Source organism: Cinclus cinclus, chromosome 1 (assembly GCF_963662255.1).
Source record: "Cinclus cinclus chromosome 1, bCinCin1.1, whole genome shotgun sequence".
In the NCBI taxonomy this organism is placed as follows: Eukaryota; Metazoa; Chordata; class Aves; order Passeriformes; family Cinclidae; genus Cinclus; species Cinclus cinclus.
Window position 1 is genome coordinate 43,427,436 of NC_085046.1, and position 26,518 is coordinate 43,453,953.

The 26,518-nt window shown below is 39.3% G+C and overlaps 1 protein-coding gene across 1 annotated transcript; it reads right to left on the bottom strand.

Annotated features, from left to right (window-relative positions):
* Window positions 1–1,826: 1,826 nt before the first annotated feature.
* Window positions 1,827–25,314, bottom strand: TOPBP1 (DNA topoisomerase II binding protein 1). The gene is made up of 27 exons (XM_062509403.1): window positions 25,103–25,314; window positions 24,387–24,521; window positions 23,691–23,834; window positions 22,995–23,176; window positions 22,683–22,876; window positions 21,681–21,860; window positions 20,604–20,773; window positions 19,885–20,048; window positions 18,696–18,943; window positions 18,181–18,494; window positions 17,223–17,395; window positions 15,951–16,162; window positions 15,095–15,378; window positions 13,267–13,440; window positions 12,248–12,357; window positions 11,043–11,166; window positions 10,496–10,648; window positions 9,898–10,006; window positions 9,083–9,275; window positions 7,992–8,218; window positions 6,688–6,851; window positions 5,637–5,751; window positions 5,017–5,180; window positions 3,998–4,138; window positions 2,989–3,078; window positions 2,373–2,534; window positions 1,827–2,031 (listed from the first exon to the last, which is right to left on the bottom strand). The coding sequence occupies exons 1-27, from the start codon at window positions 25,181–25,183 to the stop codon at window positions 1,888–1,890; spliced, it is 4,551 nt and encodes a 1,516-aa protein (XP_062365387.1). The 5' UTR covers window positions 25,184–25,314; the 3' UTR covers window positions 1,827–1,887.
* Between the last annotated feature and the right edge of the window lie 1,204 nt (window positions 25,315–26,518).

Genomic DNA, 26,518 nt, shown 5'->3' on the forward strand with positions numbered 1-26,518 from the left:
TGTCCTGCCTCACCCCTGGCTTTAAACCAGTGTCCACAAGGGCAGAGAACACTGGAGGAGAACATGTAGCACTCAGATCCCAGGTTACTGGTTTCACTTCAGGTTGGTGTGTGCCTTGATTTTAGCTACGCCCCCTTCTGCCCTGCACCATGATTCACAGTAGCTGCAGAAACTGTGTGGCTCCAAGCCTTCTTTTAAAGCTCAAGTTAAATGGGTCAGGGAGTGGGGTTTTATCTATAAAGTGAGAATACCAACACTACCCTTCTACAGCACCTGCTGGAGACTGGGAAGAAAAAGTCACAGGAACCTTAGGTCTTGCCTGATAGTAACAACTCTTTCAAATGCCTGCAATGCAAAGCAGCACTTCAGAGGTAGAATAGTGAAATACAGAGTTAATACACAGTTAATTCAAAATGTGATGTAAGGCATTAACAGCAGCATTATTTTCAGTATGCGGACTTGGAACAAGTTGGAGACAGACGGTTGATGTCCACAAATACCAAAAAACATCAAGCTGTTATGAAAAAAAACCCAAAGCAGGGTGGTAAGACTGTAGTCACTGCAGCTAACACAGCAGTCTTGTCACAGCCAAGCCTCCAGTGATAAGGGCACAGATTTCACTTCTTTCAGAGAATCAAATCCCTCACGTTCATTTGCAATCCTTCCTGACAATTCCTTCAGGTCATCCTGACAGCAGGTTGCAGAGCTCACTGACAGCAGACCCACTGCACTACAGTAAGAAATCAGAAGCACAAAGTAGAGCCTTGCACATAAAGACAAGCTGTTTTCCTGTTCTCTCTCACCTGGAGACCCCACAGCACAGGTGCCTTGTCCCTTCCCCAGGCAGCAAAAAAGTCAGTTCTGCCCAGCCCAGAGTGACTCTCCAGGTTGCACAGGGCTTAAATGCTTGTGGCTCAGTCTTGGATCTGCAACAAATCCTGATGCAAACCCTTTCTAGAAAACAGTATTCTGCAGCTATAAAATAAACATAAAATAGGCCCTGGTCTTCAAAACAAAAAAGAGGTAAATTAAATAGACTTCAGTGTTACATATTTTTCCAGACAACTCTGCTAGTCCTGTGCACCTGGATGCTGTGCTTTTCTGTTCAGACAGGCTGTAGTAATTTCAGCTGCTTAAATACAGCTCTTCAGGTTCCATGGGAACACTTTTGCCCGGACTAACACAGTGCGCTCACTTACATGAAGTTTAGTAAATACAAACCCAGACCCCACTGTTACTGAAAAGGTCAAAGACATTGTCAAATATTGTGGTTGTCTGACTAAGAACATTTCCAGCTGCCAGAAACTGAAGTCTTTGTCTGGCCCTGGTTCCTGTTACAGACTCAAACAGGGAACATGGTCAAGACAAATTTCACCTCTTGGGTAACAGAATTGCTTCTACAGTTGCTGAGCAGATGCATTAGCACATAGGATGGCAGCACCTGCCATCTATAATTTATTACAGCCTCTATTAGAACAAAAATTTACAAGCCAGTTCTTTTTGTCCAGTTTCCCTCCTCCCTTCCAATAAAAAATACCAAAATATGAAAAAATAATGTAAAAATCTAAGTCCATTTCTGCATGGAAAATGCATTGGAATTCTCATCATTTGGTATTTTCCCCCACAACACAGAGAGAGAAGATAAGCAATTTACAAATTATTTCTTAACAACTGTGTCCACAGACAAAATCACTAGTCTAGTGATGGGATAGTTTGGACATGTTGAAGTATGTTTTGGGTGAATTCTTGCCATAGTTTTAGATGCTACTGGTATCCAAAGCATCTCAGGACAAGTTAGAAGTGAAACTCAAAGCTTTTAATTTTTTGGGAAAGAATGAGAAAATATAAATATTTTAAAATGTACAAATTAAGATCAGAGAATATGCTTTAGTGTATTCTGGATCGCTTGACTCGGCTCATTTCTCCCAGTGCTTTTCTTTTCTGGGATAATCCAGTTCCAAGATCCGAGTTATTCTGAAGGCAGGACTCAGCTTCTGGTAGGCTGTAAGACTCCATAGGGGGAGGTGGATCCTTCAGTAAAGAAAGAAAAAAGAGTGGGTCAGCTCAAGAAGAGCAGCTTCTGAGAGAATAGAAACAGCTCATTCGTTGCCTAAACCTGAAAATACAAAACAAACATTACACGCCTACATTTTAAATACGTTTTGTGAGCAGCTCCCTACCCTGTAAGAGATCCCACTGTCAGCAACCAGAACAAGTCATGTCAGAGCATAAATCTGAGGTCTCAGATCAAAGCCCTCAGCACAGGCACTTTGTGGCCACAATTCATGGCAAAGGAGGCCTGACTGGTAGAGCAGCTGTCCCCTGCAGGGGGCTGGGGAGTGTGGCAGGTGGGAAGCCCTGGGTATGCCCACCTGGATGAGGTAGTCAGCGATGTACTCAGGTTTGAGGCAGTTCACTCCCTGGGCTGCTGCCTCTGCCACGTTAACCCTGGAGTCATCTGGCTTCAGCTTACTGAAGTCAGCAAAGAGGTGAGTTGCTTCTTTAAAGAGAGACACAGAATGGCCAGAAAACACCTAGAGACAAAACACGACCCAGGAAAGTTTAGTTGTGTTTCTTCCCCAAGACAAATGCAGTTCATGACCTTTAATTTCACTCATCAAACTAACAGAAACCAGTGGGAAATCAAATACCATTTACAGCTGCATTCTGCACCATTGCATACCTGTCCAAAAGGGTGATCCTTCCCATGAGAACACAGCACAGAAATTCTATCAATTCCCACCAGCAGTACTGACTTGTGTAACCTCAGAAAAGCTGCTCTGCCTGACCACTTGGCAAAGTGAAGATGACAAAGCTTTTTCCTCCCACCCTTTGACCATGTCTCAACTACCCCGCGTAAGCAAATTTTGTTCATTGAGACCTTTTATGCACATGAAAAATGCCCAGCACAGAGTTAAACGGAAATAAAAAAAAAAATAATTAAACAAACATGCATGTATTTCATTATTTTTTTCAACAACTACATACTTTTGCTCCTCCTGACTGAAGAAGGCGCCTGAATCCTGCTTCCTTGGTTTGATCAACATTCAGGATCACCTTCCAACCACTGAAAGCTCCCTAGATAAATGATAATTCTGTCAAGAGAATGCTGGTACTAAAAAAGTACAAAGATTTAATAGGTCTGTAATTTATCCCTTTCGAGAATATCCGTCAGATGAAGACTTGCAATTACCTAGTTTTGCCTTTAACTATGCATGCCAAAAAAAAAAATCCAGACCAGACAGCTACTAGGCCATAATCCGCAGCTTGCCAACCAGCCCTCTCTAGGAAAGGACACTATGCTTTCCAAAACACCAGACACTGCAAGAAATTTATCTTTAAAACCCCCCAGTTACTTGGAAACATTTTCCCCTGTTCCCCAGCATGCACTTGGTTACAGTAACAGCATAGAGGACCAACTGGTTGCCTCCTACAAACACTCAGTGTGATTTCCAGGTGGCAAAGGGCACAGAGGATTTGTTACAAGCATTCCTTTCAAAATGGTTACTGTAAAACACACACCAGATTTTTCCTGACATAATTGAAAGGATAATTCACCTTTCAATGAATCCTCAACTGCAGTGCCTGACCTGAGAGGAGCTGAAAGGCTTTGGGGAGTTCAAGTCTCGCTTCCAAAAATCTCAGTGAAAGACTATGAAACCAGTAACCAGTTTTGGTTTCCTAGCAGAACTGAGTTAGGTTAGCTCTCCAGTCAGAGCTCTGAAGAACACCTGAGGGACATTTACATATGTAAGTAGCCACATTCCAGCCTTGCAAAACATGAACACTGGTTCAGAGGAGACTTTTTAATATACCATCACATAAACTTTTTTTAAAAACAAAACTACTTAACTGGAATATATTAAGCCAAGACATTCTGTTCTTGGTAACAAGACATGTTACCTTCACCTGACAGTGAAGTTTTTAGTTTCTTGGTCACAATCCCTGTCCTGTCCATCCACATTATATAGCTTACATTACAGGAGTATCTATATACCTCAACAACACCTGTTTCTTGCCTCCCTTTGTGAATTTTTTTCCTCCACCTCATGGCTGCCAGTGCTAGTTTCTTCTGGTTTACATTGATTCCAGACAAAACATTAAGTACAGAGTTACTTCCCCACTCATAGTCTTCTTCCTGAAACAACCATAAGCTTGAATTACAAAGCAGTCTGGCCAACTTTACCAGCAGAAAATTAGATTTTAAAAACCCACACCAAACAGAAAATAAAAAACCTTGAAACAAATCCCATCTCGCTCCTGGCTAGATAAAATCCATATATATAGCTAAAGAGCTCTAGGTAAAATTAGAGATATGGCTCTTAACTGCAAATGTTTATCTAAATTAACTAGTGTTTTCTGTACACAACCTGATTCCTCTTGCAGTTACATGTGCAACAGAATTCAACAGCAGGACAAAGCAACTCACTGCACTGGATACCACTGACTATATTTCTGCAGTGTCTTCCAAAACAATTCAAGTCAATTTTAATACATAAGGATATAAAGCAGTCTTACAGGCATTACTTTAAAGTTATCCTGGTTAATGTAAAAGAACTGTATGACCCAGGAGAACTGCAAAATTACGTTAGGAAGGCATCAGAAAAGGTATAGTTCAAAAATATTTATGCACATGATTATAAAATCAAATTATTTTAAAATAATATGTGTTAATTTATTGAAAGAATCAAGATTTTATTCCTGGTTTAACAGGAGCCATGTAAATTTAGCTGGTAACAATGAGAATGTACCCAAAGTCACTCAAAGACTCAATTTTAAGAAGCAATTATAAAAAGCACAGGTATTTCATTTATCTTCTACCAGGAGTTTGGTGAAGGACTAGTTTTCAGACAAAGCTGGTCAAAAACTCAGATTTTGGATTCTCTAAAACTCCCATGGCTTGGGCACCCTAAACTAGCAATTGGTTTTGAGAAGTTGTCTTTTCCTAGTAGTGCAAAACAAAAATAAATGCAAAAAAATAAAATGCACTTATGTCCTAGGGATAGGGTCACATGCCTGAACAAAGCAGCCAGCTGCTCTACACGCCTCCAGGTAGGAACGATGAAGCACCCACTTTCCAGCAGCCATTGAAGCCAAGAATTTTTCATTCCGAAGAGGATGTCCCACAACAATGTGTGTGCAACTTGGATCAAAGTACTGTTTCTCAAGTACTATTCCACCTTAAAATGAGGAATGCATTGGATTCAAATTATCTAAGCTTCATTTACACCGACATTATTATCATTGAAATGACATGGGCAGAAGCTGCTAGGGAGGGAGAAGCAGTCAGGAAAGAGTGGCTCCATAAAAAGCCACAGCAACACAGACAGGAATGAGAGACACCAGAAGAGAGCCCATCCTGGGCACTCCCAACAGTAAAGAATGAGGCTGTTGTGTAGACAGCTAAAAGAAAACCATCAGAAAACAAAACCATTGCTATTTTATGGCAAAGCTGATTGCTCGCATAATAACAGTACTATATTCAAAGAATTGCTTACAAGCACAGAAAGCCATGAATTTGAGACCTCAAATCTGATAAGTCACTAACAGAAGCCCTTTCTTATCCCCAACAAGCCACAGCTGAGCAGACACATACAGACACATACTATTCTTTGCATTTCACAAATATCTGGTACCTAATTCCTCAATCAGATGGCAGTAATCAATTCTTTCTTGAGGATTAAGAGAGGACAGCTGAAATTTACGGAGTTTTTCTGTTTCTTCATGAGCCTTCTCATCTTCAGTAAAAATCTACAAATACAGTAACAGATTTTGAAACTATGACAGAACAATTAAGTTGACAGCTAACTATTTCTCTGCCAAATATTCTAGGTTATTTATATATTAAGTTTTCTTTTAGCTGGGAAAAGCAGAACCAAACTTGTCGGTCACTTGACGAAAAGCTTGGATCTTATCAAATGATCCTTAGGCTCCTGCTTGAACATCCTCCTGGTGCCCCCTTTCTTCAGGGCACAGCTGAACTAATTTGTCATAATAAGTAATCCTTCATTCATATCCATGGAATGCCAGGTTGAATACATGAAGAAATCACCACTGAACTATCACACTGCCTCATTCATTCACGTTCTATCAAGTTGGAATACTGTTTTCTTTGAGGGCCTTTCCACTAACATGACACATTATTCTTCTGAAGACACAGAGCTGCTGAAACTTTGAGTATCAAATGACATACTGCAGGTGAGACTATAAGCTCATTTCCCTTTCCAAGTTTACAATAAAATAGAATTTTAAACCAGGTTTTGACAGAAAAATAATTTCCCATTTGTACCTAAACATAAAATTCCAGATAGCACCAAAGAAACAAAGGCCTACATTTTTTTCCATCATCCTAACATGGCTGGAGGAGTTCCAAGTAGTACACATAGTAATTCTTCACTCCAAAGCCTGCCTTAGCATTCCAGCACTAATGAGACAAAAAGCTTTATTTGTCTAAACAAATGGGCTTTTTTTTTTTTTGGAAATATTATTTGTTCAAAAATCTCAAAGGAAGGGGGAGTATTAAAAAGAATAAAAAAAAGAGACTAGAACTGCACAAAAGTAACCCACCTCAAGATTTTAAATGCAGATCTGCACATTTTATATTTATCATCAAATTCAACATTTCTTGAAATATTACTGCATCTTTCAGAACACAAATCATTTTAAGTATTTTTCCATTTGACAAACCTTTTCTTTGGGCTCTGGTGCCACAGGAGGGTTAGCCAGGGGGAAAGCAATGCTGGGGGCCTGTGGAGTAGGGATCAAGTTATCCTTAATTGGTGTTTCAGGATCTCTACATATGGGATTCTTTAAACTTTCAATCACATCTCCATCCCCAGCCTCAGGAACAGCTGCGAAAGTGAAGTGGTGTTGTGTGACTTGCCTTTGGCAGAACATAACTATGTATAAAGTAAAAGATATAATAAAAATAAGAAGTTCCCACAATTGCTGCTACAACATGTACATTTATATTTCACCTGCCTTTCATAAAGATGCTCTTTATACCACTAACCACCAACAGCAATATTGCAATCACATCCCTGAATGACTTGCTTTTAAAAAAACACCTGAAAACCACAAATGACCCGATTTCTTTTGCTAAATTGCACTGATTTGATTGAACCAAAAATCAGCTGAATGGAATGATCTCATTTTCTTCAACATCCTCTAGGATAGTCAGTTTTCAGGAAGACTGCTGCCACAGAAATTCTACAAGTAGATTGAAGGAAGGAGTTGGTGGCAGCAGGGAGAGAGAAAACAAGGATTCCACTATCTCAGAAGAGAAAGAAAGCAAAACAGATGAAAAAACATTTGGTTTTGGCAGAAAAGTTATGTTGCTTCCTTAGTCCTAGCAAAAGACTTTAGAATTCAAGGACAGGGAACATAAATAATTTATCTTTGCTGAATCCTGACCCAAGCATGTCCATCAGCAACTTGACACATCTTGTTTTTTTGGGTCTGTGAATAAAACTTGTACCCCAATTTTCACCTATAAATATCTCCTATATATATAGTGTGTGTATATATATAGAGAGAGAGAGAGAGAAAGAAATAATATCTCACCTATAAATATCACTACAAAGGAAAAGATTTTTCTTATGGTATTGAATTCCACTATACTTACTGAAGGGTTACCTGGAAACCAGCTGTGGTTCAAAAAAACAAAAACCAAAAAAAAAAAAAAAAAATCAAAACAACTTGGAAAATTTTATGAAGTCTTTCAAGTTGTTGGCTTTTTTTGGAGCCACAGCCATTTATTTTTAGACAAGCGCTGCCTTTGTTTGACCACAGATAAATGGGAAAGCTTCTCTTTAACGAACAGCAATACATAACAGAGTTCAAAAATGTGACATTGTATTTTTGGCATTTGAGAAATGCCAACAATGCTCACATTTTTGTAAGTAGAACTCAAATACTACTGTATTTTAAAAGTCCCAAAGACCAAATGGATGCTATTGCACAGAACAAGGATATTGCTTTTGTAATTTTACCTATACCAGCCATCTCTGCATCAGGTACAGATCCTGTGAGGGCAGACTCATCCACATTCTTATTGGTGTTACTCTGACCTTGCTCAAGGTACTGAGAAGGACTATTAGGCCACTGAAGGTTGCTGACAAGTCTTGCTCTCTCTTCCCTTGCAGTAGGATCATCCCAAATTATCTGCTCACTCTGGGATGGCTCTGTGTTTGTATCTGCCAGTGCCTGGCGGGACTGCCTAAGGGAAAAACCACCAATACCTTACAGACTGATTTTACAGAAGACTTCCATTCTAGAAGGCAATGTGTTAACGATCACATCAATTGCAGCAGCCAAGTGACCTCATTATTAGAAATTATAGCTAGGAAAGAGGAAAATTTCAGTATAAAAGCTATTCTAGAACCCTGGCTTTATGAATCTAAGTGTCAGCATCGCTGAAAATGGGCACCCAAAATACCAGTAGATATTTTTATTATGTGCATATGAATAAGTTATTATAAAATCAGCGTACCTTACTCTTTACTAAGCCTACTTACTGGCAAGTAAGTACCAAGCTAACTGAATAATTTTGCAAAGGTTCCATTACTGTCTTACTGCACACCAGTGTTGATGGAGTTCAAATCCTATTCTCCATTTGGAGACAAAAGAAAAATAAAAAAGAAGAAACATTCACAGAGGTGCTTTGCAGTAATGCTGACTATTTCCTTATGACCTGTGTAAGCATTCATATACGCTTTCTTCAAAATCTGTAAGAACACTAAAGATTCTGGAGAGAAAGAAGCCAGTTGAAAACCTGAACATTAAAACCAATCATACTATTCTGCTAAAAAAAAAAAAAACCCAGCACCACAAAAAAAAAAAAAAAAAAACAAAAAACCAAAAAAAAAAAAAAAAAAAAAAAAAAAAAACAAAAAAACACCCTGGGGATTAAGAACATTCTGACTTTACCGAGCACAACCAGTTAAAGATTCTGAATTGCAGAAGAAGCAACTCAAGCACATCAGCAGAAACAGACAACACATCTGAAAACTCTGGAGACCTACTCAAATTTCAATGAATGTCTAAATATATGCAAGGAAGTACATAAAATACAAATGCATACCTTAGAGCTTCCAAGACCCTACTGCGGCCATTGCGCACAGACCGTGCACTATCAGGAGTGGCTGGAGAACCATCAAAACTGCCCCTGGAAAGGGATCCTCTTTGCCCTTGTGGTTTCACTAGTGACGTGGCAGACATGAGCTCCTGTAGCTGCCTTTGGAAGTTCTCCCTCATTTCTAGTGCTTGGGTTAAAACTTAGAGAGAAGAAACAAAACTCATAATATCACAACTCTTACACTGTAACAAGCAAAAAGTGAACAACTGCTCATTGTTTCAATGAAAACTGAAATTCCAGTCAACCTCCCTCCCCGACCAGGACAAAGACTATACATTAAAAAGTACTTGGGTAAGAATATCTAGGAAAACAACATAAGCCCTAAGTCACCTACTCTTAGACAAAAGGAAAGATCTCCATTCAGTTCACTTCTGAATCTCCTCACACAATCTAACTTAGATCCACAATTCTTCCAGAACACATTTATTTACATAACATATACTCCAAAACAAAACCCTGTCACATTAAGGATGAACTTCAGTGTTTTAAAACCAAAGAAATGGCAATTAAGTATCTTCCAATGAATGATCATGATTTTCTTGTAGGCTGTCAAGATCTTTAAAATAGAGAGGAAAACTCTTTCCTGACATCCAGCAACAATAAAAGCTAGCTGTACTTTACCAGGATATTAATATGATACCTAAAGTTTCCAGATCTTAGGATTCAGCACCTGGAAATGCAAAGACTCATACTAATAGCAAAGACTCATATTGATAGTTTGATAGTCCATAAATATTCTGAAAACAGTGATTTACATTTACCTCCTTTGGATTCACTTGCTACAATTTGTTCTTCCCCTACATTGACTGTTTTCTTTATTTCATCAGTAGTAATGTCATCTTCGTCACCATTTTCATGCACTGGAATAATCTAAAACCAATGAAGATAGGTAGATTTCTCAAACATCAGGGATTTTTTTTATCTTTTTAACCATGTGTGACACCTGTATAAATTCTGAAGATCATTAATCTTGCCTGACAGTAAATATAACCTTTGTGCTACTGCAGTAACAGTAGAACATTGAACAGTAGCACGGGTGACAACTCCTATTCTGCAGTCTTAATGTATGCTTAAGCAAGTTCACACCTTGGACCTCACTACCTAAAAGAAAAGACATCTATCTTTTCAAATCTGGAAAGCAAATCCTGAAATGCCTGTGTTTTCCTCCATCACCCTAGAAGATTAATATTACAAATGCAGAAAAACCTCAAGGAACATCTGCATCAGTTACTCTTAACCATTAGCTAAACCTGTTTCAGGACATTGCTGAATTAGTACCAATGTTTTTATTATTATAATATAACTATTTACTGAATTCAAATCACTTCAGAGAACACACATTCCTATCACACACCATACCTCATTTTCTTCTGCTGGTTTTCCGATTGAAACAGGTTTACTGGAAGAGGATGAGAGCCTGATGTCTTGCACTGCACTGATATCCAAGCTCATTTTGGGATTGTAAGTGTGAGGAAAGAGAGATTCAGGAAGCCGTTTACATTCTCGGGCACTCTGTAATAACATCAGTTAATAAGAGAAAGATGAGGAACTGACTGAGATAAAAGAAACTTCACACCTAAACGCAAATATAATAAAAACACTGTCAAAAGACATACTTCACACAAGGGGGAAAAGCGTGGTTGCCATTCTACGAAAAATGTAGCAGTTTAGAGTGGAAGAGAATTTATTTTCTCCTTATGGAGAAACAAGGTAAATGTACATTAGTGAAAAGGATCACTCAATTTATTAATTCAAAGCCGGATACAAAACATTGCTCCTTATATATGTTTAGTGCAAATGCATACAGAAAATCCACTGCCAAAAATAAATAAATAAATTTAACATAATTGGATTTAAGCCTCCATTTCCCTTTATTTTTAAATAGGGAATAAAACAAGCTTTATACCTCTAAAAGCCAATGTTCTGAAACAATATGTATACCCCGTTCTTTAACAGATTTGTACTCCTTATTGTTATCATTCTGTCCTCCCTTGTAGATGAAGTGTGTTACTGTTTCATCAAAGCACCATCTGGAAAAGAGAACAAAACACAACCTGAAGATGGAATTTCTATCAAAAAGTATCACAAATCCAGCTCAGAAGTTGTCCTGTCTCTTCTTCAAGTTAAAATAGTTCTGCTTATTTTGTTATGGCCCAATAAACATTGAGCCCACTTTCTCTGCCAGAAAAGACAGCATTCAGTTTCATGACAGCACAACTTCAACATGTTTGGAAAGCATTCCTTAAGAAAATAAAGCTAAATGGGATAAACATATAGAAAGTAGGGGTTTTGCTTTATGCTTTGTTTTGCTTTTATTTAAGCGGAATTTTAAAACAGTTTCTGAAAAGAATCTGTGATCCAGAATAAGAGCTTTCTCTTTTGTTGTCAGATTGAACTACAAATGAAATACTGATCCTTGAACATCAAAATAAACAAAAATGAGGCCTGTTAATTTTTAAACTCATAAAAACAAGTATTTGCTACCTAATCCAAGTATCTACAGCATTTCTAAGGTACCACCAAACATAAATGTAACTTTCTTCACACCATAAATAATAACACTTACATAAAAGTCAGTAACAAAACACAAAAATCAGATTTAGTGGAAGCAGAATTCTGTCTTAAATCAAAAATGTTAAGTTTGTAGTTTCTCTTCATGACAACCTGTTTTTCCTAAGCTGTTCTAAGAGCACTGACTTAGTCATGCTTACAATCTAGAACATAATTTGTTTTGAGCCAGGGAGAAACATACACTAATTCACATTAGATTCAGAATGTAAAATATAAAGCAAATGTTAAACCATCCAAAAGCTAAACTTCTTCAAGCCAAAGGAGAAACCACCTCCCACCTCCCCACCCCACCCCCCCCGCAATTCAAAAAGACTTCTGGAAGGTCTTTCTGAGATGGATTTACAAAGAACACAGGGATTAGGGATGTGGCAGAGAAAAACGGCCTTATTTCACATTACAAATGGATAACTTGTAATGTTGTTTAAGATGGTGAAAACTAATGTTTAGCTGTAGCAAAAAAGCATATTAGGATGCAAAGGCTCAAAGTTATTAGAAATCATATCAGTGCAAAAGCTTAGAAGCCACTGTATTGGCTGATACCTGTAGTCTGCTCCAAGAGAAGCTGCTACTGCATTCAGCTCCCTTTGCCTCTTACTAAGTTTTTTACTAACATATATAACAGCATCAGCTAGAGGCTTGGGCTCTTCTTCCTGGTCAAGCAGCAGGGATAAAAACAGGAGAGTCACAATTGGAAGGCTTCTGTATCAGTAACAGAAGTACTTTAGTACTTAGTGAAGCATGTAGTAAAATATATAGTGACAACAAAGGTAAGATAAACACACTTCCTCTATTTCTGATGCTCCCCTACCCATGCTCAAAACTCAGCATTATTATCACGCACTAGGAACGCCAGAAGATTCAGCCCCTCTCCCTAGAACATACTCTACTTCTTTCATCATGGGCTGAACACTGAAATTAAGGAATTATCAAACCTGATGCTACTGAAGTATTTCACTGTAGAGGAGGGAGAGAAGTAAGATTAAGGAGCTACAAAACAAGATGTAGCAGCATTCCCTTTCTACACGTCATTAGCTTTCTCCCCCTCCTCAACTGTAAACAGTGCACTAACATGGCAAGCAATACATAAATCATCCCTTTCTCCTACAACTTGTTTCCTCTCACTTGTCTTCTCCTACTAAGCACAGAGGAAGGCAGGAAAAGAAGACACATGCATTAATAAAGGACTCTGAACTATAGTCAAAGACAAAATATCTAACCCTGTTCAGCTGGAACCTGAGAATTTAACTGTGGTATCTCATTCCAATGCTACAGAGTCTAAATTGGTACATATTTATATGCCATGTTACTTAGCAACTGCTTAATATTCAAGACAGTAGTGCAGACAGTAGAAAAAGGTTTTAAAATTCTTGGCCTTCCATGAGGAAATTACTCTATTTTACATTCCTTTAACTGTCATTGAAGAACACAAACATATGAATTTGTATTCCAATAGATCACAAATAACAATTCACAAATTCCTTTGAAACTGAAATCACACAAGATAAAGCTTTTTCTTAGTTAAACCTATACTCCAGCAACTAAACCCCCAAATTTCCTACCACTTCTGGCTGTGCAGCAGCCAACTGAGGGCTGGCAGTAAGAGCTGCTGTATGCATTGTGCTGCTTGCCAGTGCCACTTTCAAGTTTCTGCCGATAACTTCAGAGAGAGGTGTGCTCAGTTTCCTGGTTCTTTGCTCAGGACCTTTAGGAGTTTCCAGAGCTTCCAGAGCATCCTACCAAAAAAAAAAAAAAAAAAAAAAAAAACAATTAACTTTCATGAACACCTTACATAATTTTCATTCAAGTGCAACTTTTACAAATACTTCTTGCTCCTAAACCAAGAGACCAAACTAGAGGAACAGCTATCAAGTATGACTGTAGTACCACTGCACAAAAGCTGTACAAGGCAAACCCAATCTTAGAGTCTGCAGAAGCAAAACAAGAAGAAAACAGTTTATTAATCTCTCTGTTCAGTGCCATCACTGAGAAATGCCCCTCAGTGGAAAAGCCAGTGACCTGACCCAGGTATTCCTACCCCCAACCAACTACTTTAATGTACTTGCATCTTGCCCCACAAGAGTTGCATATGAGTATGTAATTCTATCTGCACCTTTAAAATATCATTTCACACCGTCCTTTTTTTATATAGAAAGAGAAATTTTGGCATAGAATATCTTCCTTTTGAAAATTATCAGAGCCTTCACTTCATGAAGCAGAACTAGTTAAAAAGAACACTGGATTCTTCTATGTTTGCAGCATGTTTTGTCCTATTGTGGGCAGAGGGATTAAAAAATAAAACAGAAAACCACCCCACAAAAGAACAGACAACCCACAAACAATCTCCCAGAAAGCCTAACAACTCTACAGGAATTCAATGCACTGATCTTTCAGTTAAGGCCTGGAAAATTAAAAACAAATCTGAAGCCTTCCAAAGCACACCTGAGTCATTCAGGAGCTCTTCCAGTGCAGATAGTGATCAACTAAGAGACAGGACCTCCACTTGCATAACGAAGATTTGAGACCCCCATTTGATGCAAGCATGAAGCTGATTTTTTTATTTCACACATCAATATACATACCTTTTCAACAGCTAAAAATAGTACAACCACAAGATTGGTGTTTCTAAGTAACATTACTTAATCAAAGCTCTGCACTGACCTGTACAGACCAGCATAGTCATGTACAGTCTTGCATCATTTATCTTAAACAAAGCACACCTTTAGCTTCTCCATTCAGGGTTCTGTTTCAGGTTGCCAGGGCTTGTGGTCTACCAAAGTTAGTACATGAACTTCAGTCATGAGTTGATCAGTGCTCTGAACTGTGCTCTCCAGCTGTATTTCTACACTCTCTAACTGTCAGGGGAGGTTTTTTGCTGCCTTTTCTAGCCTACTGTAGCCTTCAGAATAAGACACTGAACCCATAACCCCATGCATTTTTCAGCTTGCAATAATAGATTTGTATTTGCTTTAAAGCTACTACATTAAAACATGCCATCAAAGTAGCATTTCATCAGAAAACGCAAACACTTGTTTCCAAATACCCGGAGCAATTTTAAGGTCCCTTGTCATATTTATCAGTCTTTAGATGCAAAGAAGACAGACTGGATACTGTCTGAGGTGTAGGCCACACAACTATATGATGCAATAAGCACAAAAAAGCTTTGCTAAGGACATTGCAGCACTTATTATTCAATGAATTTAGTCCACTTTAGGCCATTAACTAAACTATATAAATAAAGGAGACAGTTCTCCTGACTTTCTTCAAAAGGGAAAGTCTGTATGTGAAAAGCATGAAAATGGGTAAAAGCACAGGTTTCTGTGCTGTTTTAAGTTTATGCACATTTTCAACAGTACTGGCCAAACAGACAAAAAAGTCTGCAAAAATCACCTTTACATCAAAAGAAGGCTTGAACAACTTGTCTTCAGAAAGAAACTTTGATGGTGTGTCAAGATTTAAAGATGGTTCTTTCTGGAGTGGTCCCCCTTGTGCAACAGGAGTTGTCTTCCCAGTATGATGAGAGATGACAGCTTGGAAAGCTTTACTCTGGAACCTTTTGATATCAAGGGGGGTCACAGCTCCTTTTTTCCCAACTTCAAGAAGAGGAGTAGGCTGCTCCGAATCAGGAGATTTAACAGTTGCTGGTGTCTTGCTAAGCTGAGTAATGAAACTCTCTGTGTCTATAAAAGAAACAAAATATAAACAAGCAAACTGGTTTTTAATTTGAACATAGACCCCACACAATCTTAAACAACAACCATGAAGAACTGAAGAAAGGGGTATCAAATCATTGCAGACTAACAAGTCTGAAGTCCTAAGATGGATCTCTTATCAATTCCAATGAAAGCTACACAGCAGCATACATGTCAAAAAGGACAAAGTTGAGACACTGAGCTTGAATCCCAACTGAATGAAAACCACATGACCCCACTAATTCCACCAGATTTGTAGCAAACACACATCACTTCTGTAATCATAACTCAACAGCAGGAAAAAGTATTGTAGAATGTACAACCTGGTCTAATGGAAAGTGTCCCTGTCCATGGCAAAGAGTTGGAACTAGATGATCTTTAACATCCCTTCAAAACCAAACCATTCTACAAATCTATCTTAATATTTGGAAAAATATCCTTTAGCTCTAATATTTTGAAGATACTAGAAAGAAAAATTCATCACACCTGCCTTCTTTATGGTGAACAAACAGTGCAATGACACAGTCATATCCCCTAACTTGCTAAGAACCAACCTTCAGCCTCTGCATTTTCAACCAAGAACTTGCTTTCATCTGCTCTCTTTCCCATCCTCGCAGACTGCAAAAGCCAAGCCACAGTGACTGCTGGCAAATTCCATTTCTTTGCAGCTTCATACTTGGAGCCGTTTGGTTCTCTCACTACAAGATGGGTGCTGGCAAACATTCCCTTTTTGGCACTGGCTTTCCGCACAAAGAATTCTTGGACTCTACAGTCAGATTGATAAAACATTCATTTAGTCATAAACAACATTAATCTACGGCACGTTTATACTATTATAAATTGTATTCTCACAATAGAAAAAGAACCAATAAAAGTAGATATTTAAGGTAACTCACTTTGCATTTTACAGCCTAACCTGCAGACAAGAAAAAAACCCAAAAGTACCCCCTAAAAGACCTCCACAAACCCCCAAAACAACAACAAAAATGTTACACAGTAATGCTTCTATTACACAGCAATGCTACAGTTTTGCTTCTACCAATATTGAAAACAGTATTTTTCATACTCCAACAATCCTCCAGCAACATCTCATTTTAAAATCATACACTGGGCATAACATTCTTCAGCAGATTAATGGAACAAGCTTGCTTCTCTTCCAGAGTCAACAAGCATAATTTTCAAATGAAAACCAGTTTCCTTCATATTAGAGTTTTTCTCTTATCAGCAAGGACAAAATCTTGCAAAAAGATGCCAGGATTGAGAACTCATCAGCAGCGAATTTAGTTCAAACAGGCTCCAAACCAGATCAAATGATACTTACTCTAAGCTACACACAATTTTGCCATGTCATGACTAAACAAGTTTCTCTTAAAAGTTTTTCAAAGATCTTGCTGGATTCTAAGCAAATTTCATTACCATTTCTTAGGAGCTGGGAGAGCGAATGGTGTTTAGTCTTGTGAGGCTGAGCCAGATAGTACTGAAGTGGTCCCTTCCTAGACAACCAAAAAACAACTTGGAAGGCCGCATCTGAAAACCTTACTTTCACTGATCTGTTCAAGAACAGAGTAAAAAGCTGCTGAGACTCAGTTACTGGGAAATAAGAGTTAATAATAATTTCTGGTAGAAATTGGACTGTGTGAGTACTGACCATACTTCCTTAAAAGAGAGCAAAATGAAAGACCTATCTCATTGCTTGAGCACCAGGTTTTGTAAATAAATGGAATTCGAAAGAGCTTTAACTCAAATATTTATACAGAAGAAATTAAATGCATAATGGCAGCACAATGGCTCTTTCAGAACAAGATAAACTGTGACAGGAGAAGTACCTGGCTCCCAGCAGTCCTGCCAGATAAACAAGGGAATCTCTCTCTGCACCAGTGAACTGGCTAAAAGAAAGAACACAATCTTCCAGAGGGGTAGCTCCTTCCATTACCAGGACTGGGGTGAAAAGTGGATTGGATCGGAGATCTAAAAGGGCCTGCTGTTCCACACATGTGATCTTCAAGAAGGTGAAAGACATAAAAATGTAAATCAAGCCAAATAGTAACAAAGCCAAAAAGATTTCAGCAACTCTACAACAGCATTTATGGACTCAACAAGAGCAATCCTGCTTCCATCATCACACCCAAGACAAATTATTTCCCACTGGATCAGACAAATTCTTTTTTAGATTATATCTATTTTGTCAAGTTTGACATACTGAAGCATTATTCAGAACTTTTCAGTTACTAAAGTTCCAACCACACAGGTTCCCATAAAACTGGAGGTTTCCAGTTCAGTGCATGATCTGAGGGTCTTAAGAGATTTATTTCACAGGAAGTTACCTAATACTCAAAGTTACTAACAGCAGATAGTCTATACCATGTGCCTACTCTTGCCAAATACAGTTAGTATTCTTTGACTTTTAAGCTACGAAGACTTGCTCTTCTGCAACAAATTTTAAAAAAAGCTATAAAAAGCATGAAACAAACAAAAATATGAATCATTATTAGTCAACTAGCTCTTTCTACAGTTCATTTAGACATAATGCTGTCAGACCTCATAAGCCTGGGTCATGACAACGCCTATTTAAGTGTCCTGTGGAAAACAAAGTGAAACAGAGAAGACACCCTACAGATACAAAGGCTTTAATGAAGATTTTTGTTTAGCACATTTCAAATTAAATTAAGCTAATATCCCAGTATCTTCTTCATATTTAAGCTACTAATAACTGCATTCTGACAAGACAAACTTCTAATACAGATACCTGTTTATTTGGGAATTGAAAAAGTGTAAGTCCCTTACCAGCCATGTATTTGTGACGACATCACCGACAGTTGCCTTCACAGTGCACCCTAATAAAGGTACCACAGCATAGTCTGCAATGGTTCTGCTTTGTGGTGGCAGAACTTCCCCAGCATTCTCCTTTATAATGTCTGCAATGCAGGACTCATCCTCTTCACTAAAACCCAGAAGAAGAAATCTCTTCTTGAAAAATAAGGCTCCTTCAGCCAGTGCAGACGACTCTGCCAAAGACCCATTACAGACAGAAGGTAGATTCTCTCCTTGGGCGGTCGAGTTAGTAACATCACTGAAAGTTCTGGATGTTAGTTTTTCCACTTCATCTGAAAAGTTAAAGAAAACCAAAAAATAACCCAGCATAATAATTGTTTGACAAGAACATCAAAGACAACCCAAAACAGCTTCATGAAGAAATTACAGGATTGTACTGTTTTCAAATAGGTTTTAATTATTCTGCAAGCTCAAATGCTAATTATGAGCAGTTAAACTTTCTACAGTATGCTAAGCCTAAAACATACCTAGTGTAGAATAGTTATTTACATATTGAGAGAGGAAGTCATCTTCAGCAGCTTTCTGGTGCTTTATAATGTTCACAGTGTCTTTCTTCAAGAGACTGGCTTTTTGGGGAAAAATTGACTTTGTTCCAGGTTGTTCTAAAATTGGATTCTCCAACAGTTGGTAGTTTAGAGGGATATAGTGCTCCACTGGACATAGACAACCCTTACCAAATGACTCCAGCAACCACTTTGCTGTCACTATATAAGGCCTATAAAATAAAATGTTATACAAACGTTACAGCAGGTTTCAGACCAAAAAACCCAGTATATACACACACACAAACTCTAATACTAAACAAGCTTTGGGAAATATACAACCCTTAAAAGACCCATTCTTTCAGTCTGAGAACAGAACATTTAATAATTATTTTCTGTAACATAAATTATACCTTCCACTGCTGCATTACCAAGTTCTTCCTCCTTAATGTACCAATAAATACATATTAACACCTCTTTTCACCATTAAGAACATTTGCTTTTCTACTCACTGAGATCACCCATGGCTACCAAAAGATACAGTACTGAAAAGGCCATGTGGACATACTTATTACCACTAGCTGTAAGTCTTCTCATTTAAATCAAGAAGTACTTAATATTTAGAAATCAACATGTGATTCCAAAGAACCATACAATGGTTTGGAAGGAAATTTAAAGATCATCTAGTTCCAATCCCCCTGCCATGAGCAGGGGACACCTTGGACTAGACTAGACTGCTCAAAAGTCCATCCAACCTGGCCTTGGACACTTACAGGGATGGGGCACCACAGTTTCACTAGGCAACCAGAGAAACCTGACCACCCTCACAGTAAGGAATTTCTTTCTAATATCTAAACTAAACCTCCCCTCTTTCAGTTTAAGGCTATTCTTCCTTGTCCTGTCTCTGTATGTCCTTGCCAAAAGTTTCTCTCCACCTCCCTTGTAGAATCCCTTCAGGTACTGAAAGGCCACAATTAGGTCACCCAAAGCCTTCTCAACCTAATCTTCTCATCCCGTCCTCACAGGAGAGGTGTTCCATCCCTCTGACCATCTTGGTGGCCCTCTCCTGAACTCACTCAAACAGTTTGATGCATTTTCTGCACAGAGGTGGTGGGAGAGAGAAAACAAGGTGTTACACTAGTTTCTAGACCTTAAGCAATAAAGTTATCACAACCTGTGAGCTGTCTCATCCAAAAAGTGTTTCAGCTCATCATTATTTTCCCCCACAATGACATGAGTAACATCTTCATTAAGTTGATTAAATCGAACGCCACCACCACAATTAATAAGCCTTCTCATCTTGTCCAACTTCCTGCCACTGAAGCCACAGAGATAGATCTACAAAGAGAACAGAACAACAAATAGAACCTTAAAAATGTTAAAAAAAAACAAAAAAAAAAACCACCCAAGAAAAAACAAAGTAGAAGGTTTTGGTATAATTTGTTACAACTGCTGCAGAACACAGAAAGTAGTGCTGCAGCTTCTGAAAAGCAGCAAAAAAGTTAAGCATTTACACAGCTCCATTTATCTTAACAAATTAATATAGCAAAGCTTCAATATTTACCAGTGGAATGAACCCCTGAAATAACATAAACGAAAACAAAAAAAAAACAAACAAACCCACACACTAATTCTAGAACCCAATCACTCAAGTGTTTAAATACAGATGCCTATGAATATAAACTTTTATACTTCTACTACATATTTAATACAATTAAACTCACACAGATATGCAGACACACACACATACACACACAAAAGCACGTAAATAAATCAGGTACTTGCTGCTGACCACAGAAACAAATTACTCAAGCAGAAAGTGCCAGTGCTTCACCATAGTTGCTGTTGCACTATTAAAACTGAACATTTCAAAGTATCCACTGTTAAACATACTCGACACCCATCTAACAAATCTTCAGGGGCTTGAAAAGAACTCATGTCCAAGTTTTCCAGCTCATCAGAAAGAGGGTCCAGTCTGCTGCTCATAGCTGAACTACATGCAGTTTCATTAACACCACTCAAATTGATATTGGAAATGTGGCTGACATCCGAAAGAGTATGATCTTTAAAAAAAAACATAAAATAAAAATGAGGCATTAGATTTGGCTCAGCTCTCTATGCTGAAGAAAATACTAACTTTGCCACTTATGATTTTGTGCTGCTATAAGGAAATGTAAAGTTTGAAGAATGAAAAATACTAGGTAAGTAAAACTTTTGATAAACCAAGGAGTTTCTTTACACATAGATTGAGCATCATCTTACTAGACAGAGTGCTGATACATCTTCTGTTTAATTTCTAAAGCTTGGCACCTGTGACACAGCAGCCAATGAGACTTGTTTTCAAAGCTGTTATTCCAGTTTTGTGGCCACCTAGTAGAAATACTTTTAAAATTAAACAGGACTCTATTGTAGATAAATCAACCCTAATTTAAGAGGAGTCAGTATCAGGTGGATGCACATTAAAGCTGGCTGTATCCTTCAGGCTACCACATGTGCTTACAAAATACTTTTAACTATTTTTCTGTTATCAGCATGGAATAAATAAAAACAAGCATATAAAGAAAAATAAAATTGAAAAATATTAATAAAAAACACCCCTAAGACTGCTGTGAGATTAAACTCATTACATACACTTGTTTTAAACTGTATGAACAAATGTATGAACAGTTGTGCTTTTGTAGGACTTAAAGATAATACACCACTGGTTCTCAAGCAGACAATCGTACACCTAAAGCAAGTTTACTTTTTTAATGATCACCCAAACGTTTCAAGTCTACACATGCTGGAATATTCAATGTGCATAAAAGCAATCTACTATGTCTTAAGCTTAAGCTGAATCTAGAAACCAAACTGTCAAACCACTGTTTATAAAAGCAAGCACCTTACTCACCTCAAAATAGTTCCTCCTCCTCAATACAAATGTTTCCTACCTTACTGAAACACATTTTAAAATATAAATATCTTACTTACTAGGAGGCTTGCTGGTGTCATTTGTAGGTGTTGATGTACTGGGTGCATCACTCAGTTTTGATCCAGCCTCTATTTTATACATTGCCTCATCCTGACAGAAGCCTTTCTTGATGCTGTCAGAAAACCACTGCACAGATACACAGTGCACATTCCACTTTTTGGCACATTCATATTTCTGACCTACCAGACGTAAACAAAAATACCAAAAACAAAATCAAATAAAAAAGCACAATCTTTAAAAGACAAAAGCATCAAACAGTAATTGCTGAAAGATGGCTGGACATTAAGAAAATTTAGAAATTCAAATAACTAATTTTAATGGACAAATTATGTTAAAATTTGACTGTTGATAAGATGCTGTAACTAAGGTTAGAGTAGAAAAATCTCATGGATGGCTAACTCATGGTATGACAAGGCATTAAAGAAACAAAAAAAAAGGAAAAAGGCTTTAAAGCTTTCAAGGACACAAAAAACATCAAAACGTCCCAGCATATTTCACTGTAGGCAAAGAGAAGAAAATCAAGGAAAAAAGAAAATCCTTCCTTTTTTCTCACAATATAACTAAAATCTTTTCATCTTCCCAAGAGGAAGAAAAAGGAGCTTTCATTTTATCTTAGTAGGGAATTTGGAAGGCACAAAGAATAATCAGTTAAAAAAATATCAGGCCACAATCCAATTTCAATCATGGTACAAATTAAGTCCTTTTCTGCCCTCTCAAGAGAAGTTTTTCTTTTCTTTATACCCTCTAGGATTCTCCCTTTTCCTTTCTTTAAACACCATCTATATCTCTGTCTTTTTTTCCTCTTCTGTACTCTTTCTCACATCTTCACAGTGAAGCAAAGGTGCCCTGTGTTACTCTTTCCACCAACAGGGATTCCCTACAGAGAAGTAGTAAGAGCAACACTGAAGCACACACAGAGGCAGTTCAAGCTTCTGTGTTTACACACATTCACACTACTTCAACTCCAGAAGTGAAAACAGCATTTACTCTGTCAGTTTTACCTTTTGGCTCTTGAACTATGAGGTGAGTACACTCATTCATCTTGAGCTGCCCCGTGTACTGCCCACCGTGCTCAGCAGTGAGACGCTGCACTTCTTTCCTGTCAGAGCTGCTTAAGCCAGTGACACAAATTGTGCAGCCAAGGAACACAGGACAAGCGTAGTCTTCCATGTTAACATCAGTGTACCTTATTATGCTGCAGGAATGAAAGAGAAAGTAGTTATTTTGCAAGTAAAATCAACTAAAAAAAGAAATTAATCTGTACATAAGGATTACCATTAGCCAAAACAAAATCAGCTTTGTTTTTCTCATACCCTTGCTGAGACTTGTCCCACAATGTCTTAACCCAAGACGGAAGTAAAATAGGTTTCTTCAGGGATGCAGCTACCAAATATTTCTTGCTGCCAACTTCCCCAGCTATAAGATGAGTTACGGACAAGTTGAGGTCTCTGTATACACATCCACCCATCATTTGCACATATTTATGAATTTCTTCCTGGATGGGAAAAAAAAAAGAGAAAATTATCAGGGGAAAAAAAGAACCTAGGTGACAGTCATGTCCACCTTACATCAAAACCATGGATTTCAATTGTCCATGATTTCCCCTAAAAACTGTTCAAAAAATACTAAATAGATATATATGGAAGCCATAAAAATGTAACTAATTTCCATTTTATTTGCACTTATGATAAGCTGAACATAATACATACTCTAAATAAAAACACGACAATTATGCTGTATGAGCAAAATTTTGCAGATGGTTGACACTTTAGGCAGTATTAGAAAAAATGTACCAGAATAAATACAAAGTAAACTTATACAATCATATTTAAGGTGCATTAATATGCGAATAAACCACACACAGTCCACAAGCTACAGAAGACTTGATGGATCTAGACACAGGCACAATGAGATATATGCTCTGAGGTACACGCTGCCTTAGTAATGAGCCATAGAAAGCAAATATCAACGATAATCAGCTGAACAACCCATCCTTGGGAAGGCCTTACCCTCACGTCCTTCTCCAGGCTGGTACAGGACACCGTGACATCAGCCATGGTCATGTTGTACACGGGATACTCGGCTCTGGGGACACACCGCTGCGACTGCATGCAGTACAGAACTACCTGTGGTCCAACAATCCTACAGCCAAGCTGCAATAAGGTAAAAGGGAAAGCACAAAGAAAAATAAGCAGAGCATACATTGGCATCAGGAAAGCTTTCCTTGCCTCTGGATTCTGAGGAAGGCAGAGCCCTTGGTATGTCTTCTGTCTTCTCCTCTAGCACCTCCAGGTAGCTGACAGTATTGGTTTTACTTTCAGTTCTGGATTTTCTGTAACCCTTGTAGATTTTCTAGCCTCAGTAACAGCAGCTGATGTTATGCCTATGGCCAAAGAATTACAGCTAGCCTACCTTGTCCACTAGACAATTCCTTGCAGATCAAACCAAATCATGTTTATCAGGAGATAATTAGAGTAAGAACCAGTTCAGAGACTCCAGCAGGATCAGAACCAACCATACAGTTTATTTTTCCAAATGTTTGGAAATAATCATGATGCTTTGCTGGTCACCTTCTTCCCTAAACAGAGGATGAAGTTCACACTGCTACATTCAGTGAAGGAAAGAACATGCAGGATGCAAGTATGGACATGAGTGCTTCTAAAAAGGAAAGAACAGAGCTCAAAGTAAGCTCCTGGGTGACATACCTTTTTGAGATGACTGAAACCCACACCTCGGAAAGGGTCACAAATGTAAAGTGATTTATCATTTTCTTTTATACTGAGTACTGTTTCTTCTTCAAGGATCTGGAGATGTTCTTCTGACTGGAATTCTTTTATAGACTGCAGGTAAATGATGTGTACAACAACATTTATTTAATTAGCAAGTAATTAATAAAGAGGCAATCCTGTGCAAACTACACAAGCGCACATCCTTGAAACAGCTCACAACAAAAGTACCATGCAAACAGGTATTGGCAGAAGAAAGGACTAAAACACTTCATGGGTGTCTCCCTCATTCCCTTGAGTCTTCACAATATTCTGACTTAAATATTTGGCACAGAAGCCTTCAGGACCTGATCCTGTCATATGGTGCCTTTGGCTCCCACTAACCTCCCAAGGTGTAAAACAATGCACAACGCCCTTCCAAAGTCTGTGCTTAGATGAGTGACCACCACCCAGGCCTTCCAGGCTACATGTCCCTTTCCTACTTGTCACTGGGTTTTGAAATTGAAGCTATCTCATTAAATTCTCCAACAAAACTGCTCTTATTCGACAAGCTTTATTACACACCAAGCACCCCTGCTACAGAAACAGCTTTATTTCCAGGTGTACAGATGTAAGTCAGATCATTGCACGGCACAGCTTAGACACAGAAATCACACGCCAGTTCACCAAACTCACAGGTGACCAAACCCACTTACCTCAAGAGCTTTAGAAAAATACTGCGAACTCCCAGAAGACTTTATGAACTTCACAAAAAACGGCTCCTCGCTACTTCTCATCTTTCAACTAAGAGGCAAAACCAAGTGAACGTCCTGACATTCCCGCCGCAGTCCGGAAGCCCTCTCGCCCCTGTCCCTTTCCCCGCCGGGCACAGGCCCGGCACACGCCGCCCGGCCTCAGCGGCACCGACTTCAAACGGGGATGGAGGGGCGGGGACGGCCGGCCCCCAACCGAGAGGCCCTTTCCCCACCAAGAGGCCCGCACAGAAGGGCCCCTGCTGGACAGTGGGTGCCCGGCGCAGCCCGGTCCCCACAGACCCAGCCCCAGCGCAGCCCCTCACCCGCGCGGGAAAGCGGCGGTGCCGGCACTGCGCAGGCGCGAGGCGGGGTCTGCGCGGGGAGGCGGGGCCTGGGTGGGGCTTAGGGGGCGGGGGCTCGGCTGGTGGGGGCGGGGCGGGGGCGGGGCTCCGCTTGGCTGCACGCCCGCGCTCCGCCGGCAGGGGGCGCCGGGAGCGCGCGTGAGGGAGCGGGCGGGAGAGCGCTCGGCTGAGGGCGCGCGAGGCCGCAGGGGGAGGCAGGAGGGGAATTTAGGGAATGGCAGAGGGATAACGGGTTGGTAGAGACCTGGGTAAGGAAAGGGCATCTAGTGCCAGCCTCCCCTGCCGTGGGCAGGGACATGTCCCGCTGAATACCCTATACCCTATCCTGGCATTGAACACTGCCGGAGATGGGGCATCCACAACCGCTTTGTGCAATCTGCTCCTCACCATTGCCGCAGGGAAAAAAAAAATTCTTCCTAATATCTAACCTAAATTTGTCCTCTTTCAATTTGTTCTCATTACAGTTTGTCCTATCGCTGCAGTTCCTGAGGATGAGTACCTCTCTGGCTTCCCTGCAGGCCCCCTCCAGATATTTTTGGGGTTGAAAGGCCTGGTTTTTGGTAGGTGGGGGGCTGCTGGGGGGCTGCCTTCTTTGAACAGCTGCTAGACGCTTCCTCCATGGCCGGCACAGCCAACCCCTGGCAGCTCCAGAGGTGGACTGGGCCAATTAGAAATGGCAGTAATGCCTCTGTCATAATATATTCAGGAGAAAAGAAAACCAAAAAGTTGTTGTGCAGTGGTTACTGTGGTTAGAGGAGAGCAGAGTGAGTTGAGTTTTTTATCAACCATCATCCCCAAGACTTTCTCCACTGGGCTGCTCTCAGTTGCTTCTACACCCAACCTGGAGCTGTGTCTGGCTTTGCCATGACCCAAGTGTAGGACCTTGCACTTCACTTTCATTCTTGTAGTTTGTAGCTTCCAAGCTGTGGGCAAGAACACTGAATGCTCTCCTTCCAGAGCAGGCTCTGGAATCCTGTACCACGCTCTTGGCATCTGCCTGCATCATGACAGGGTG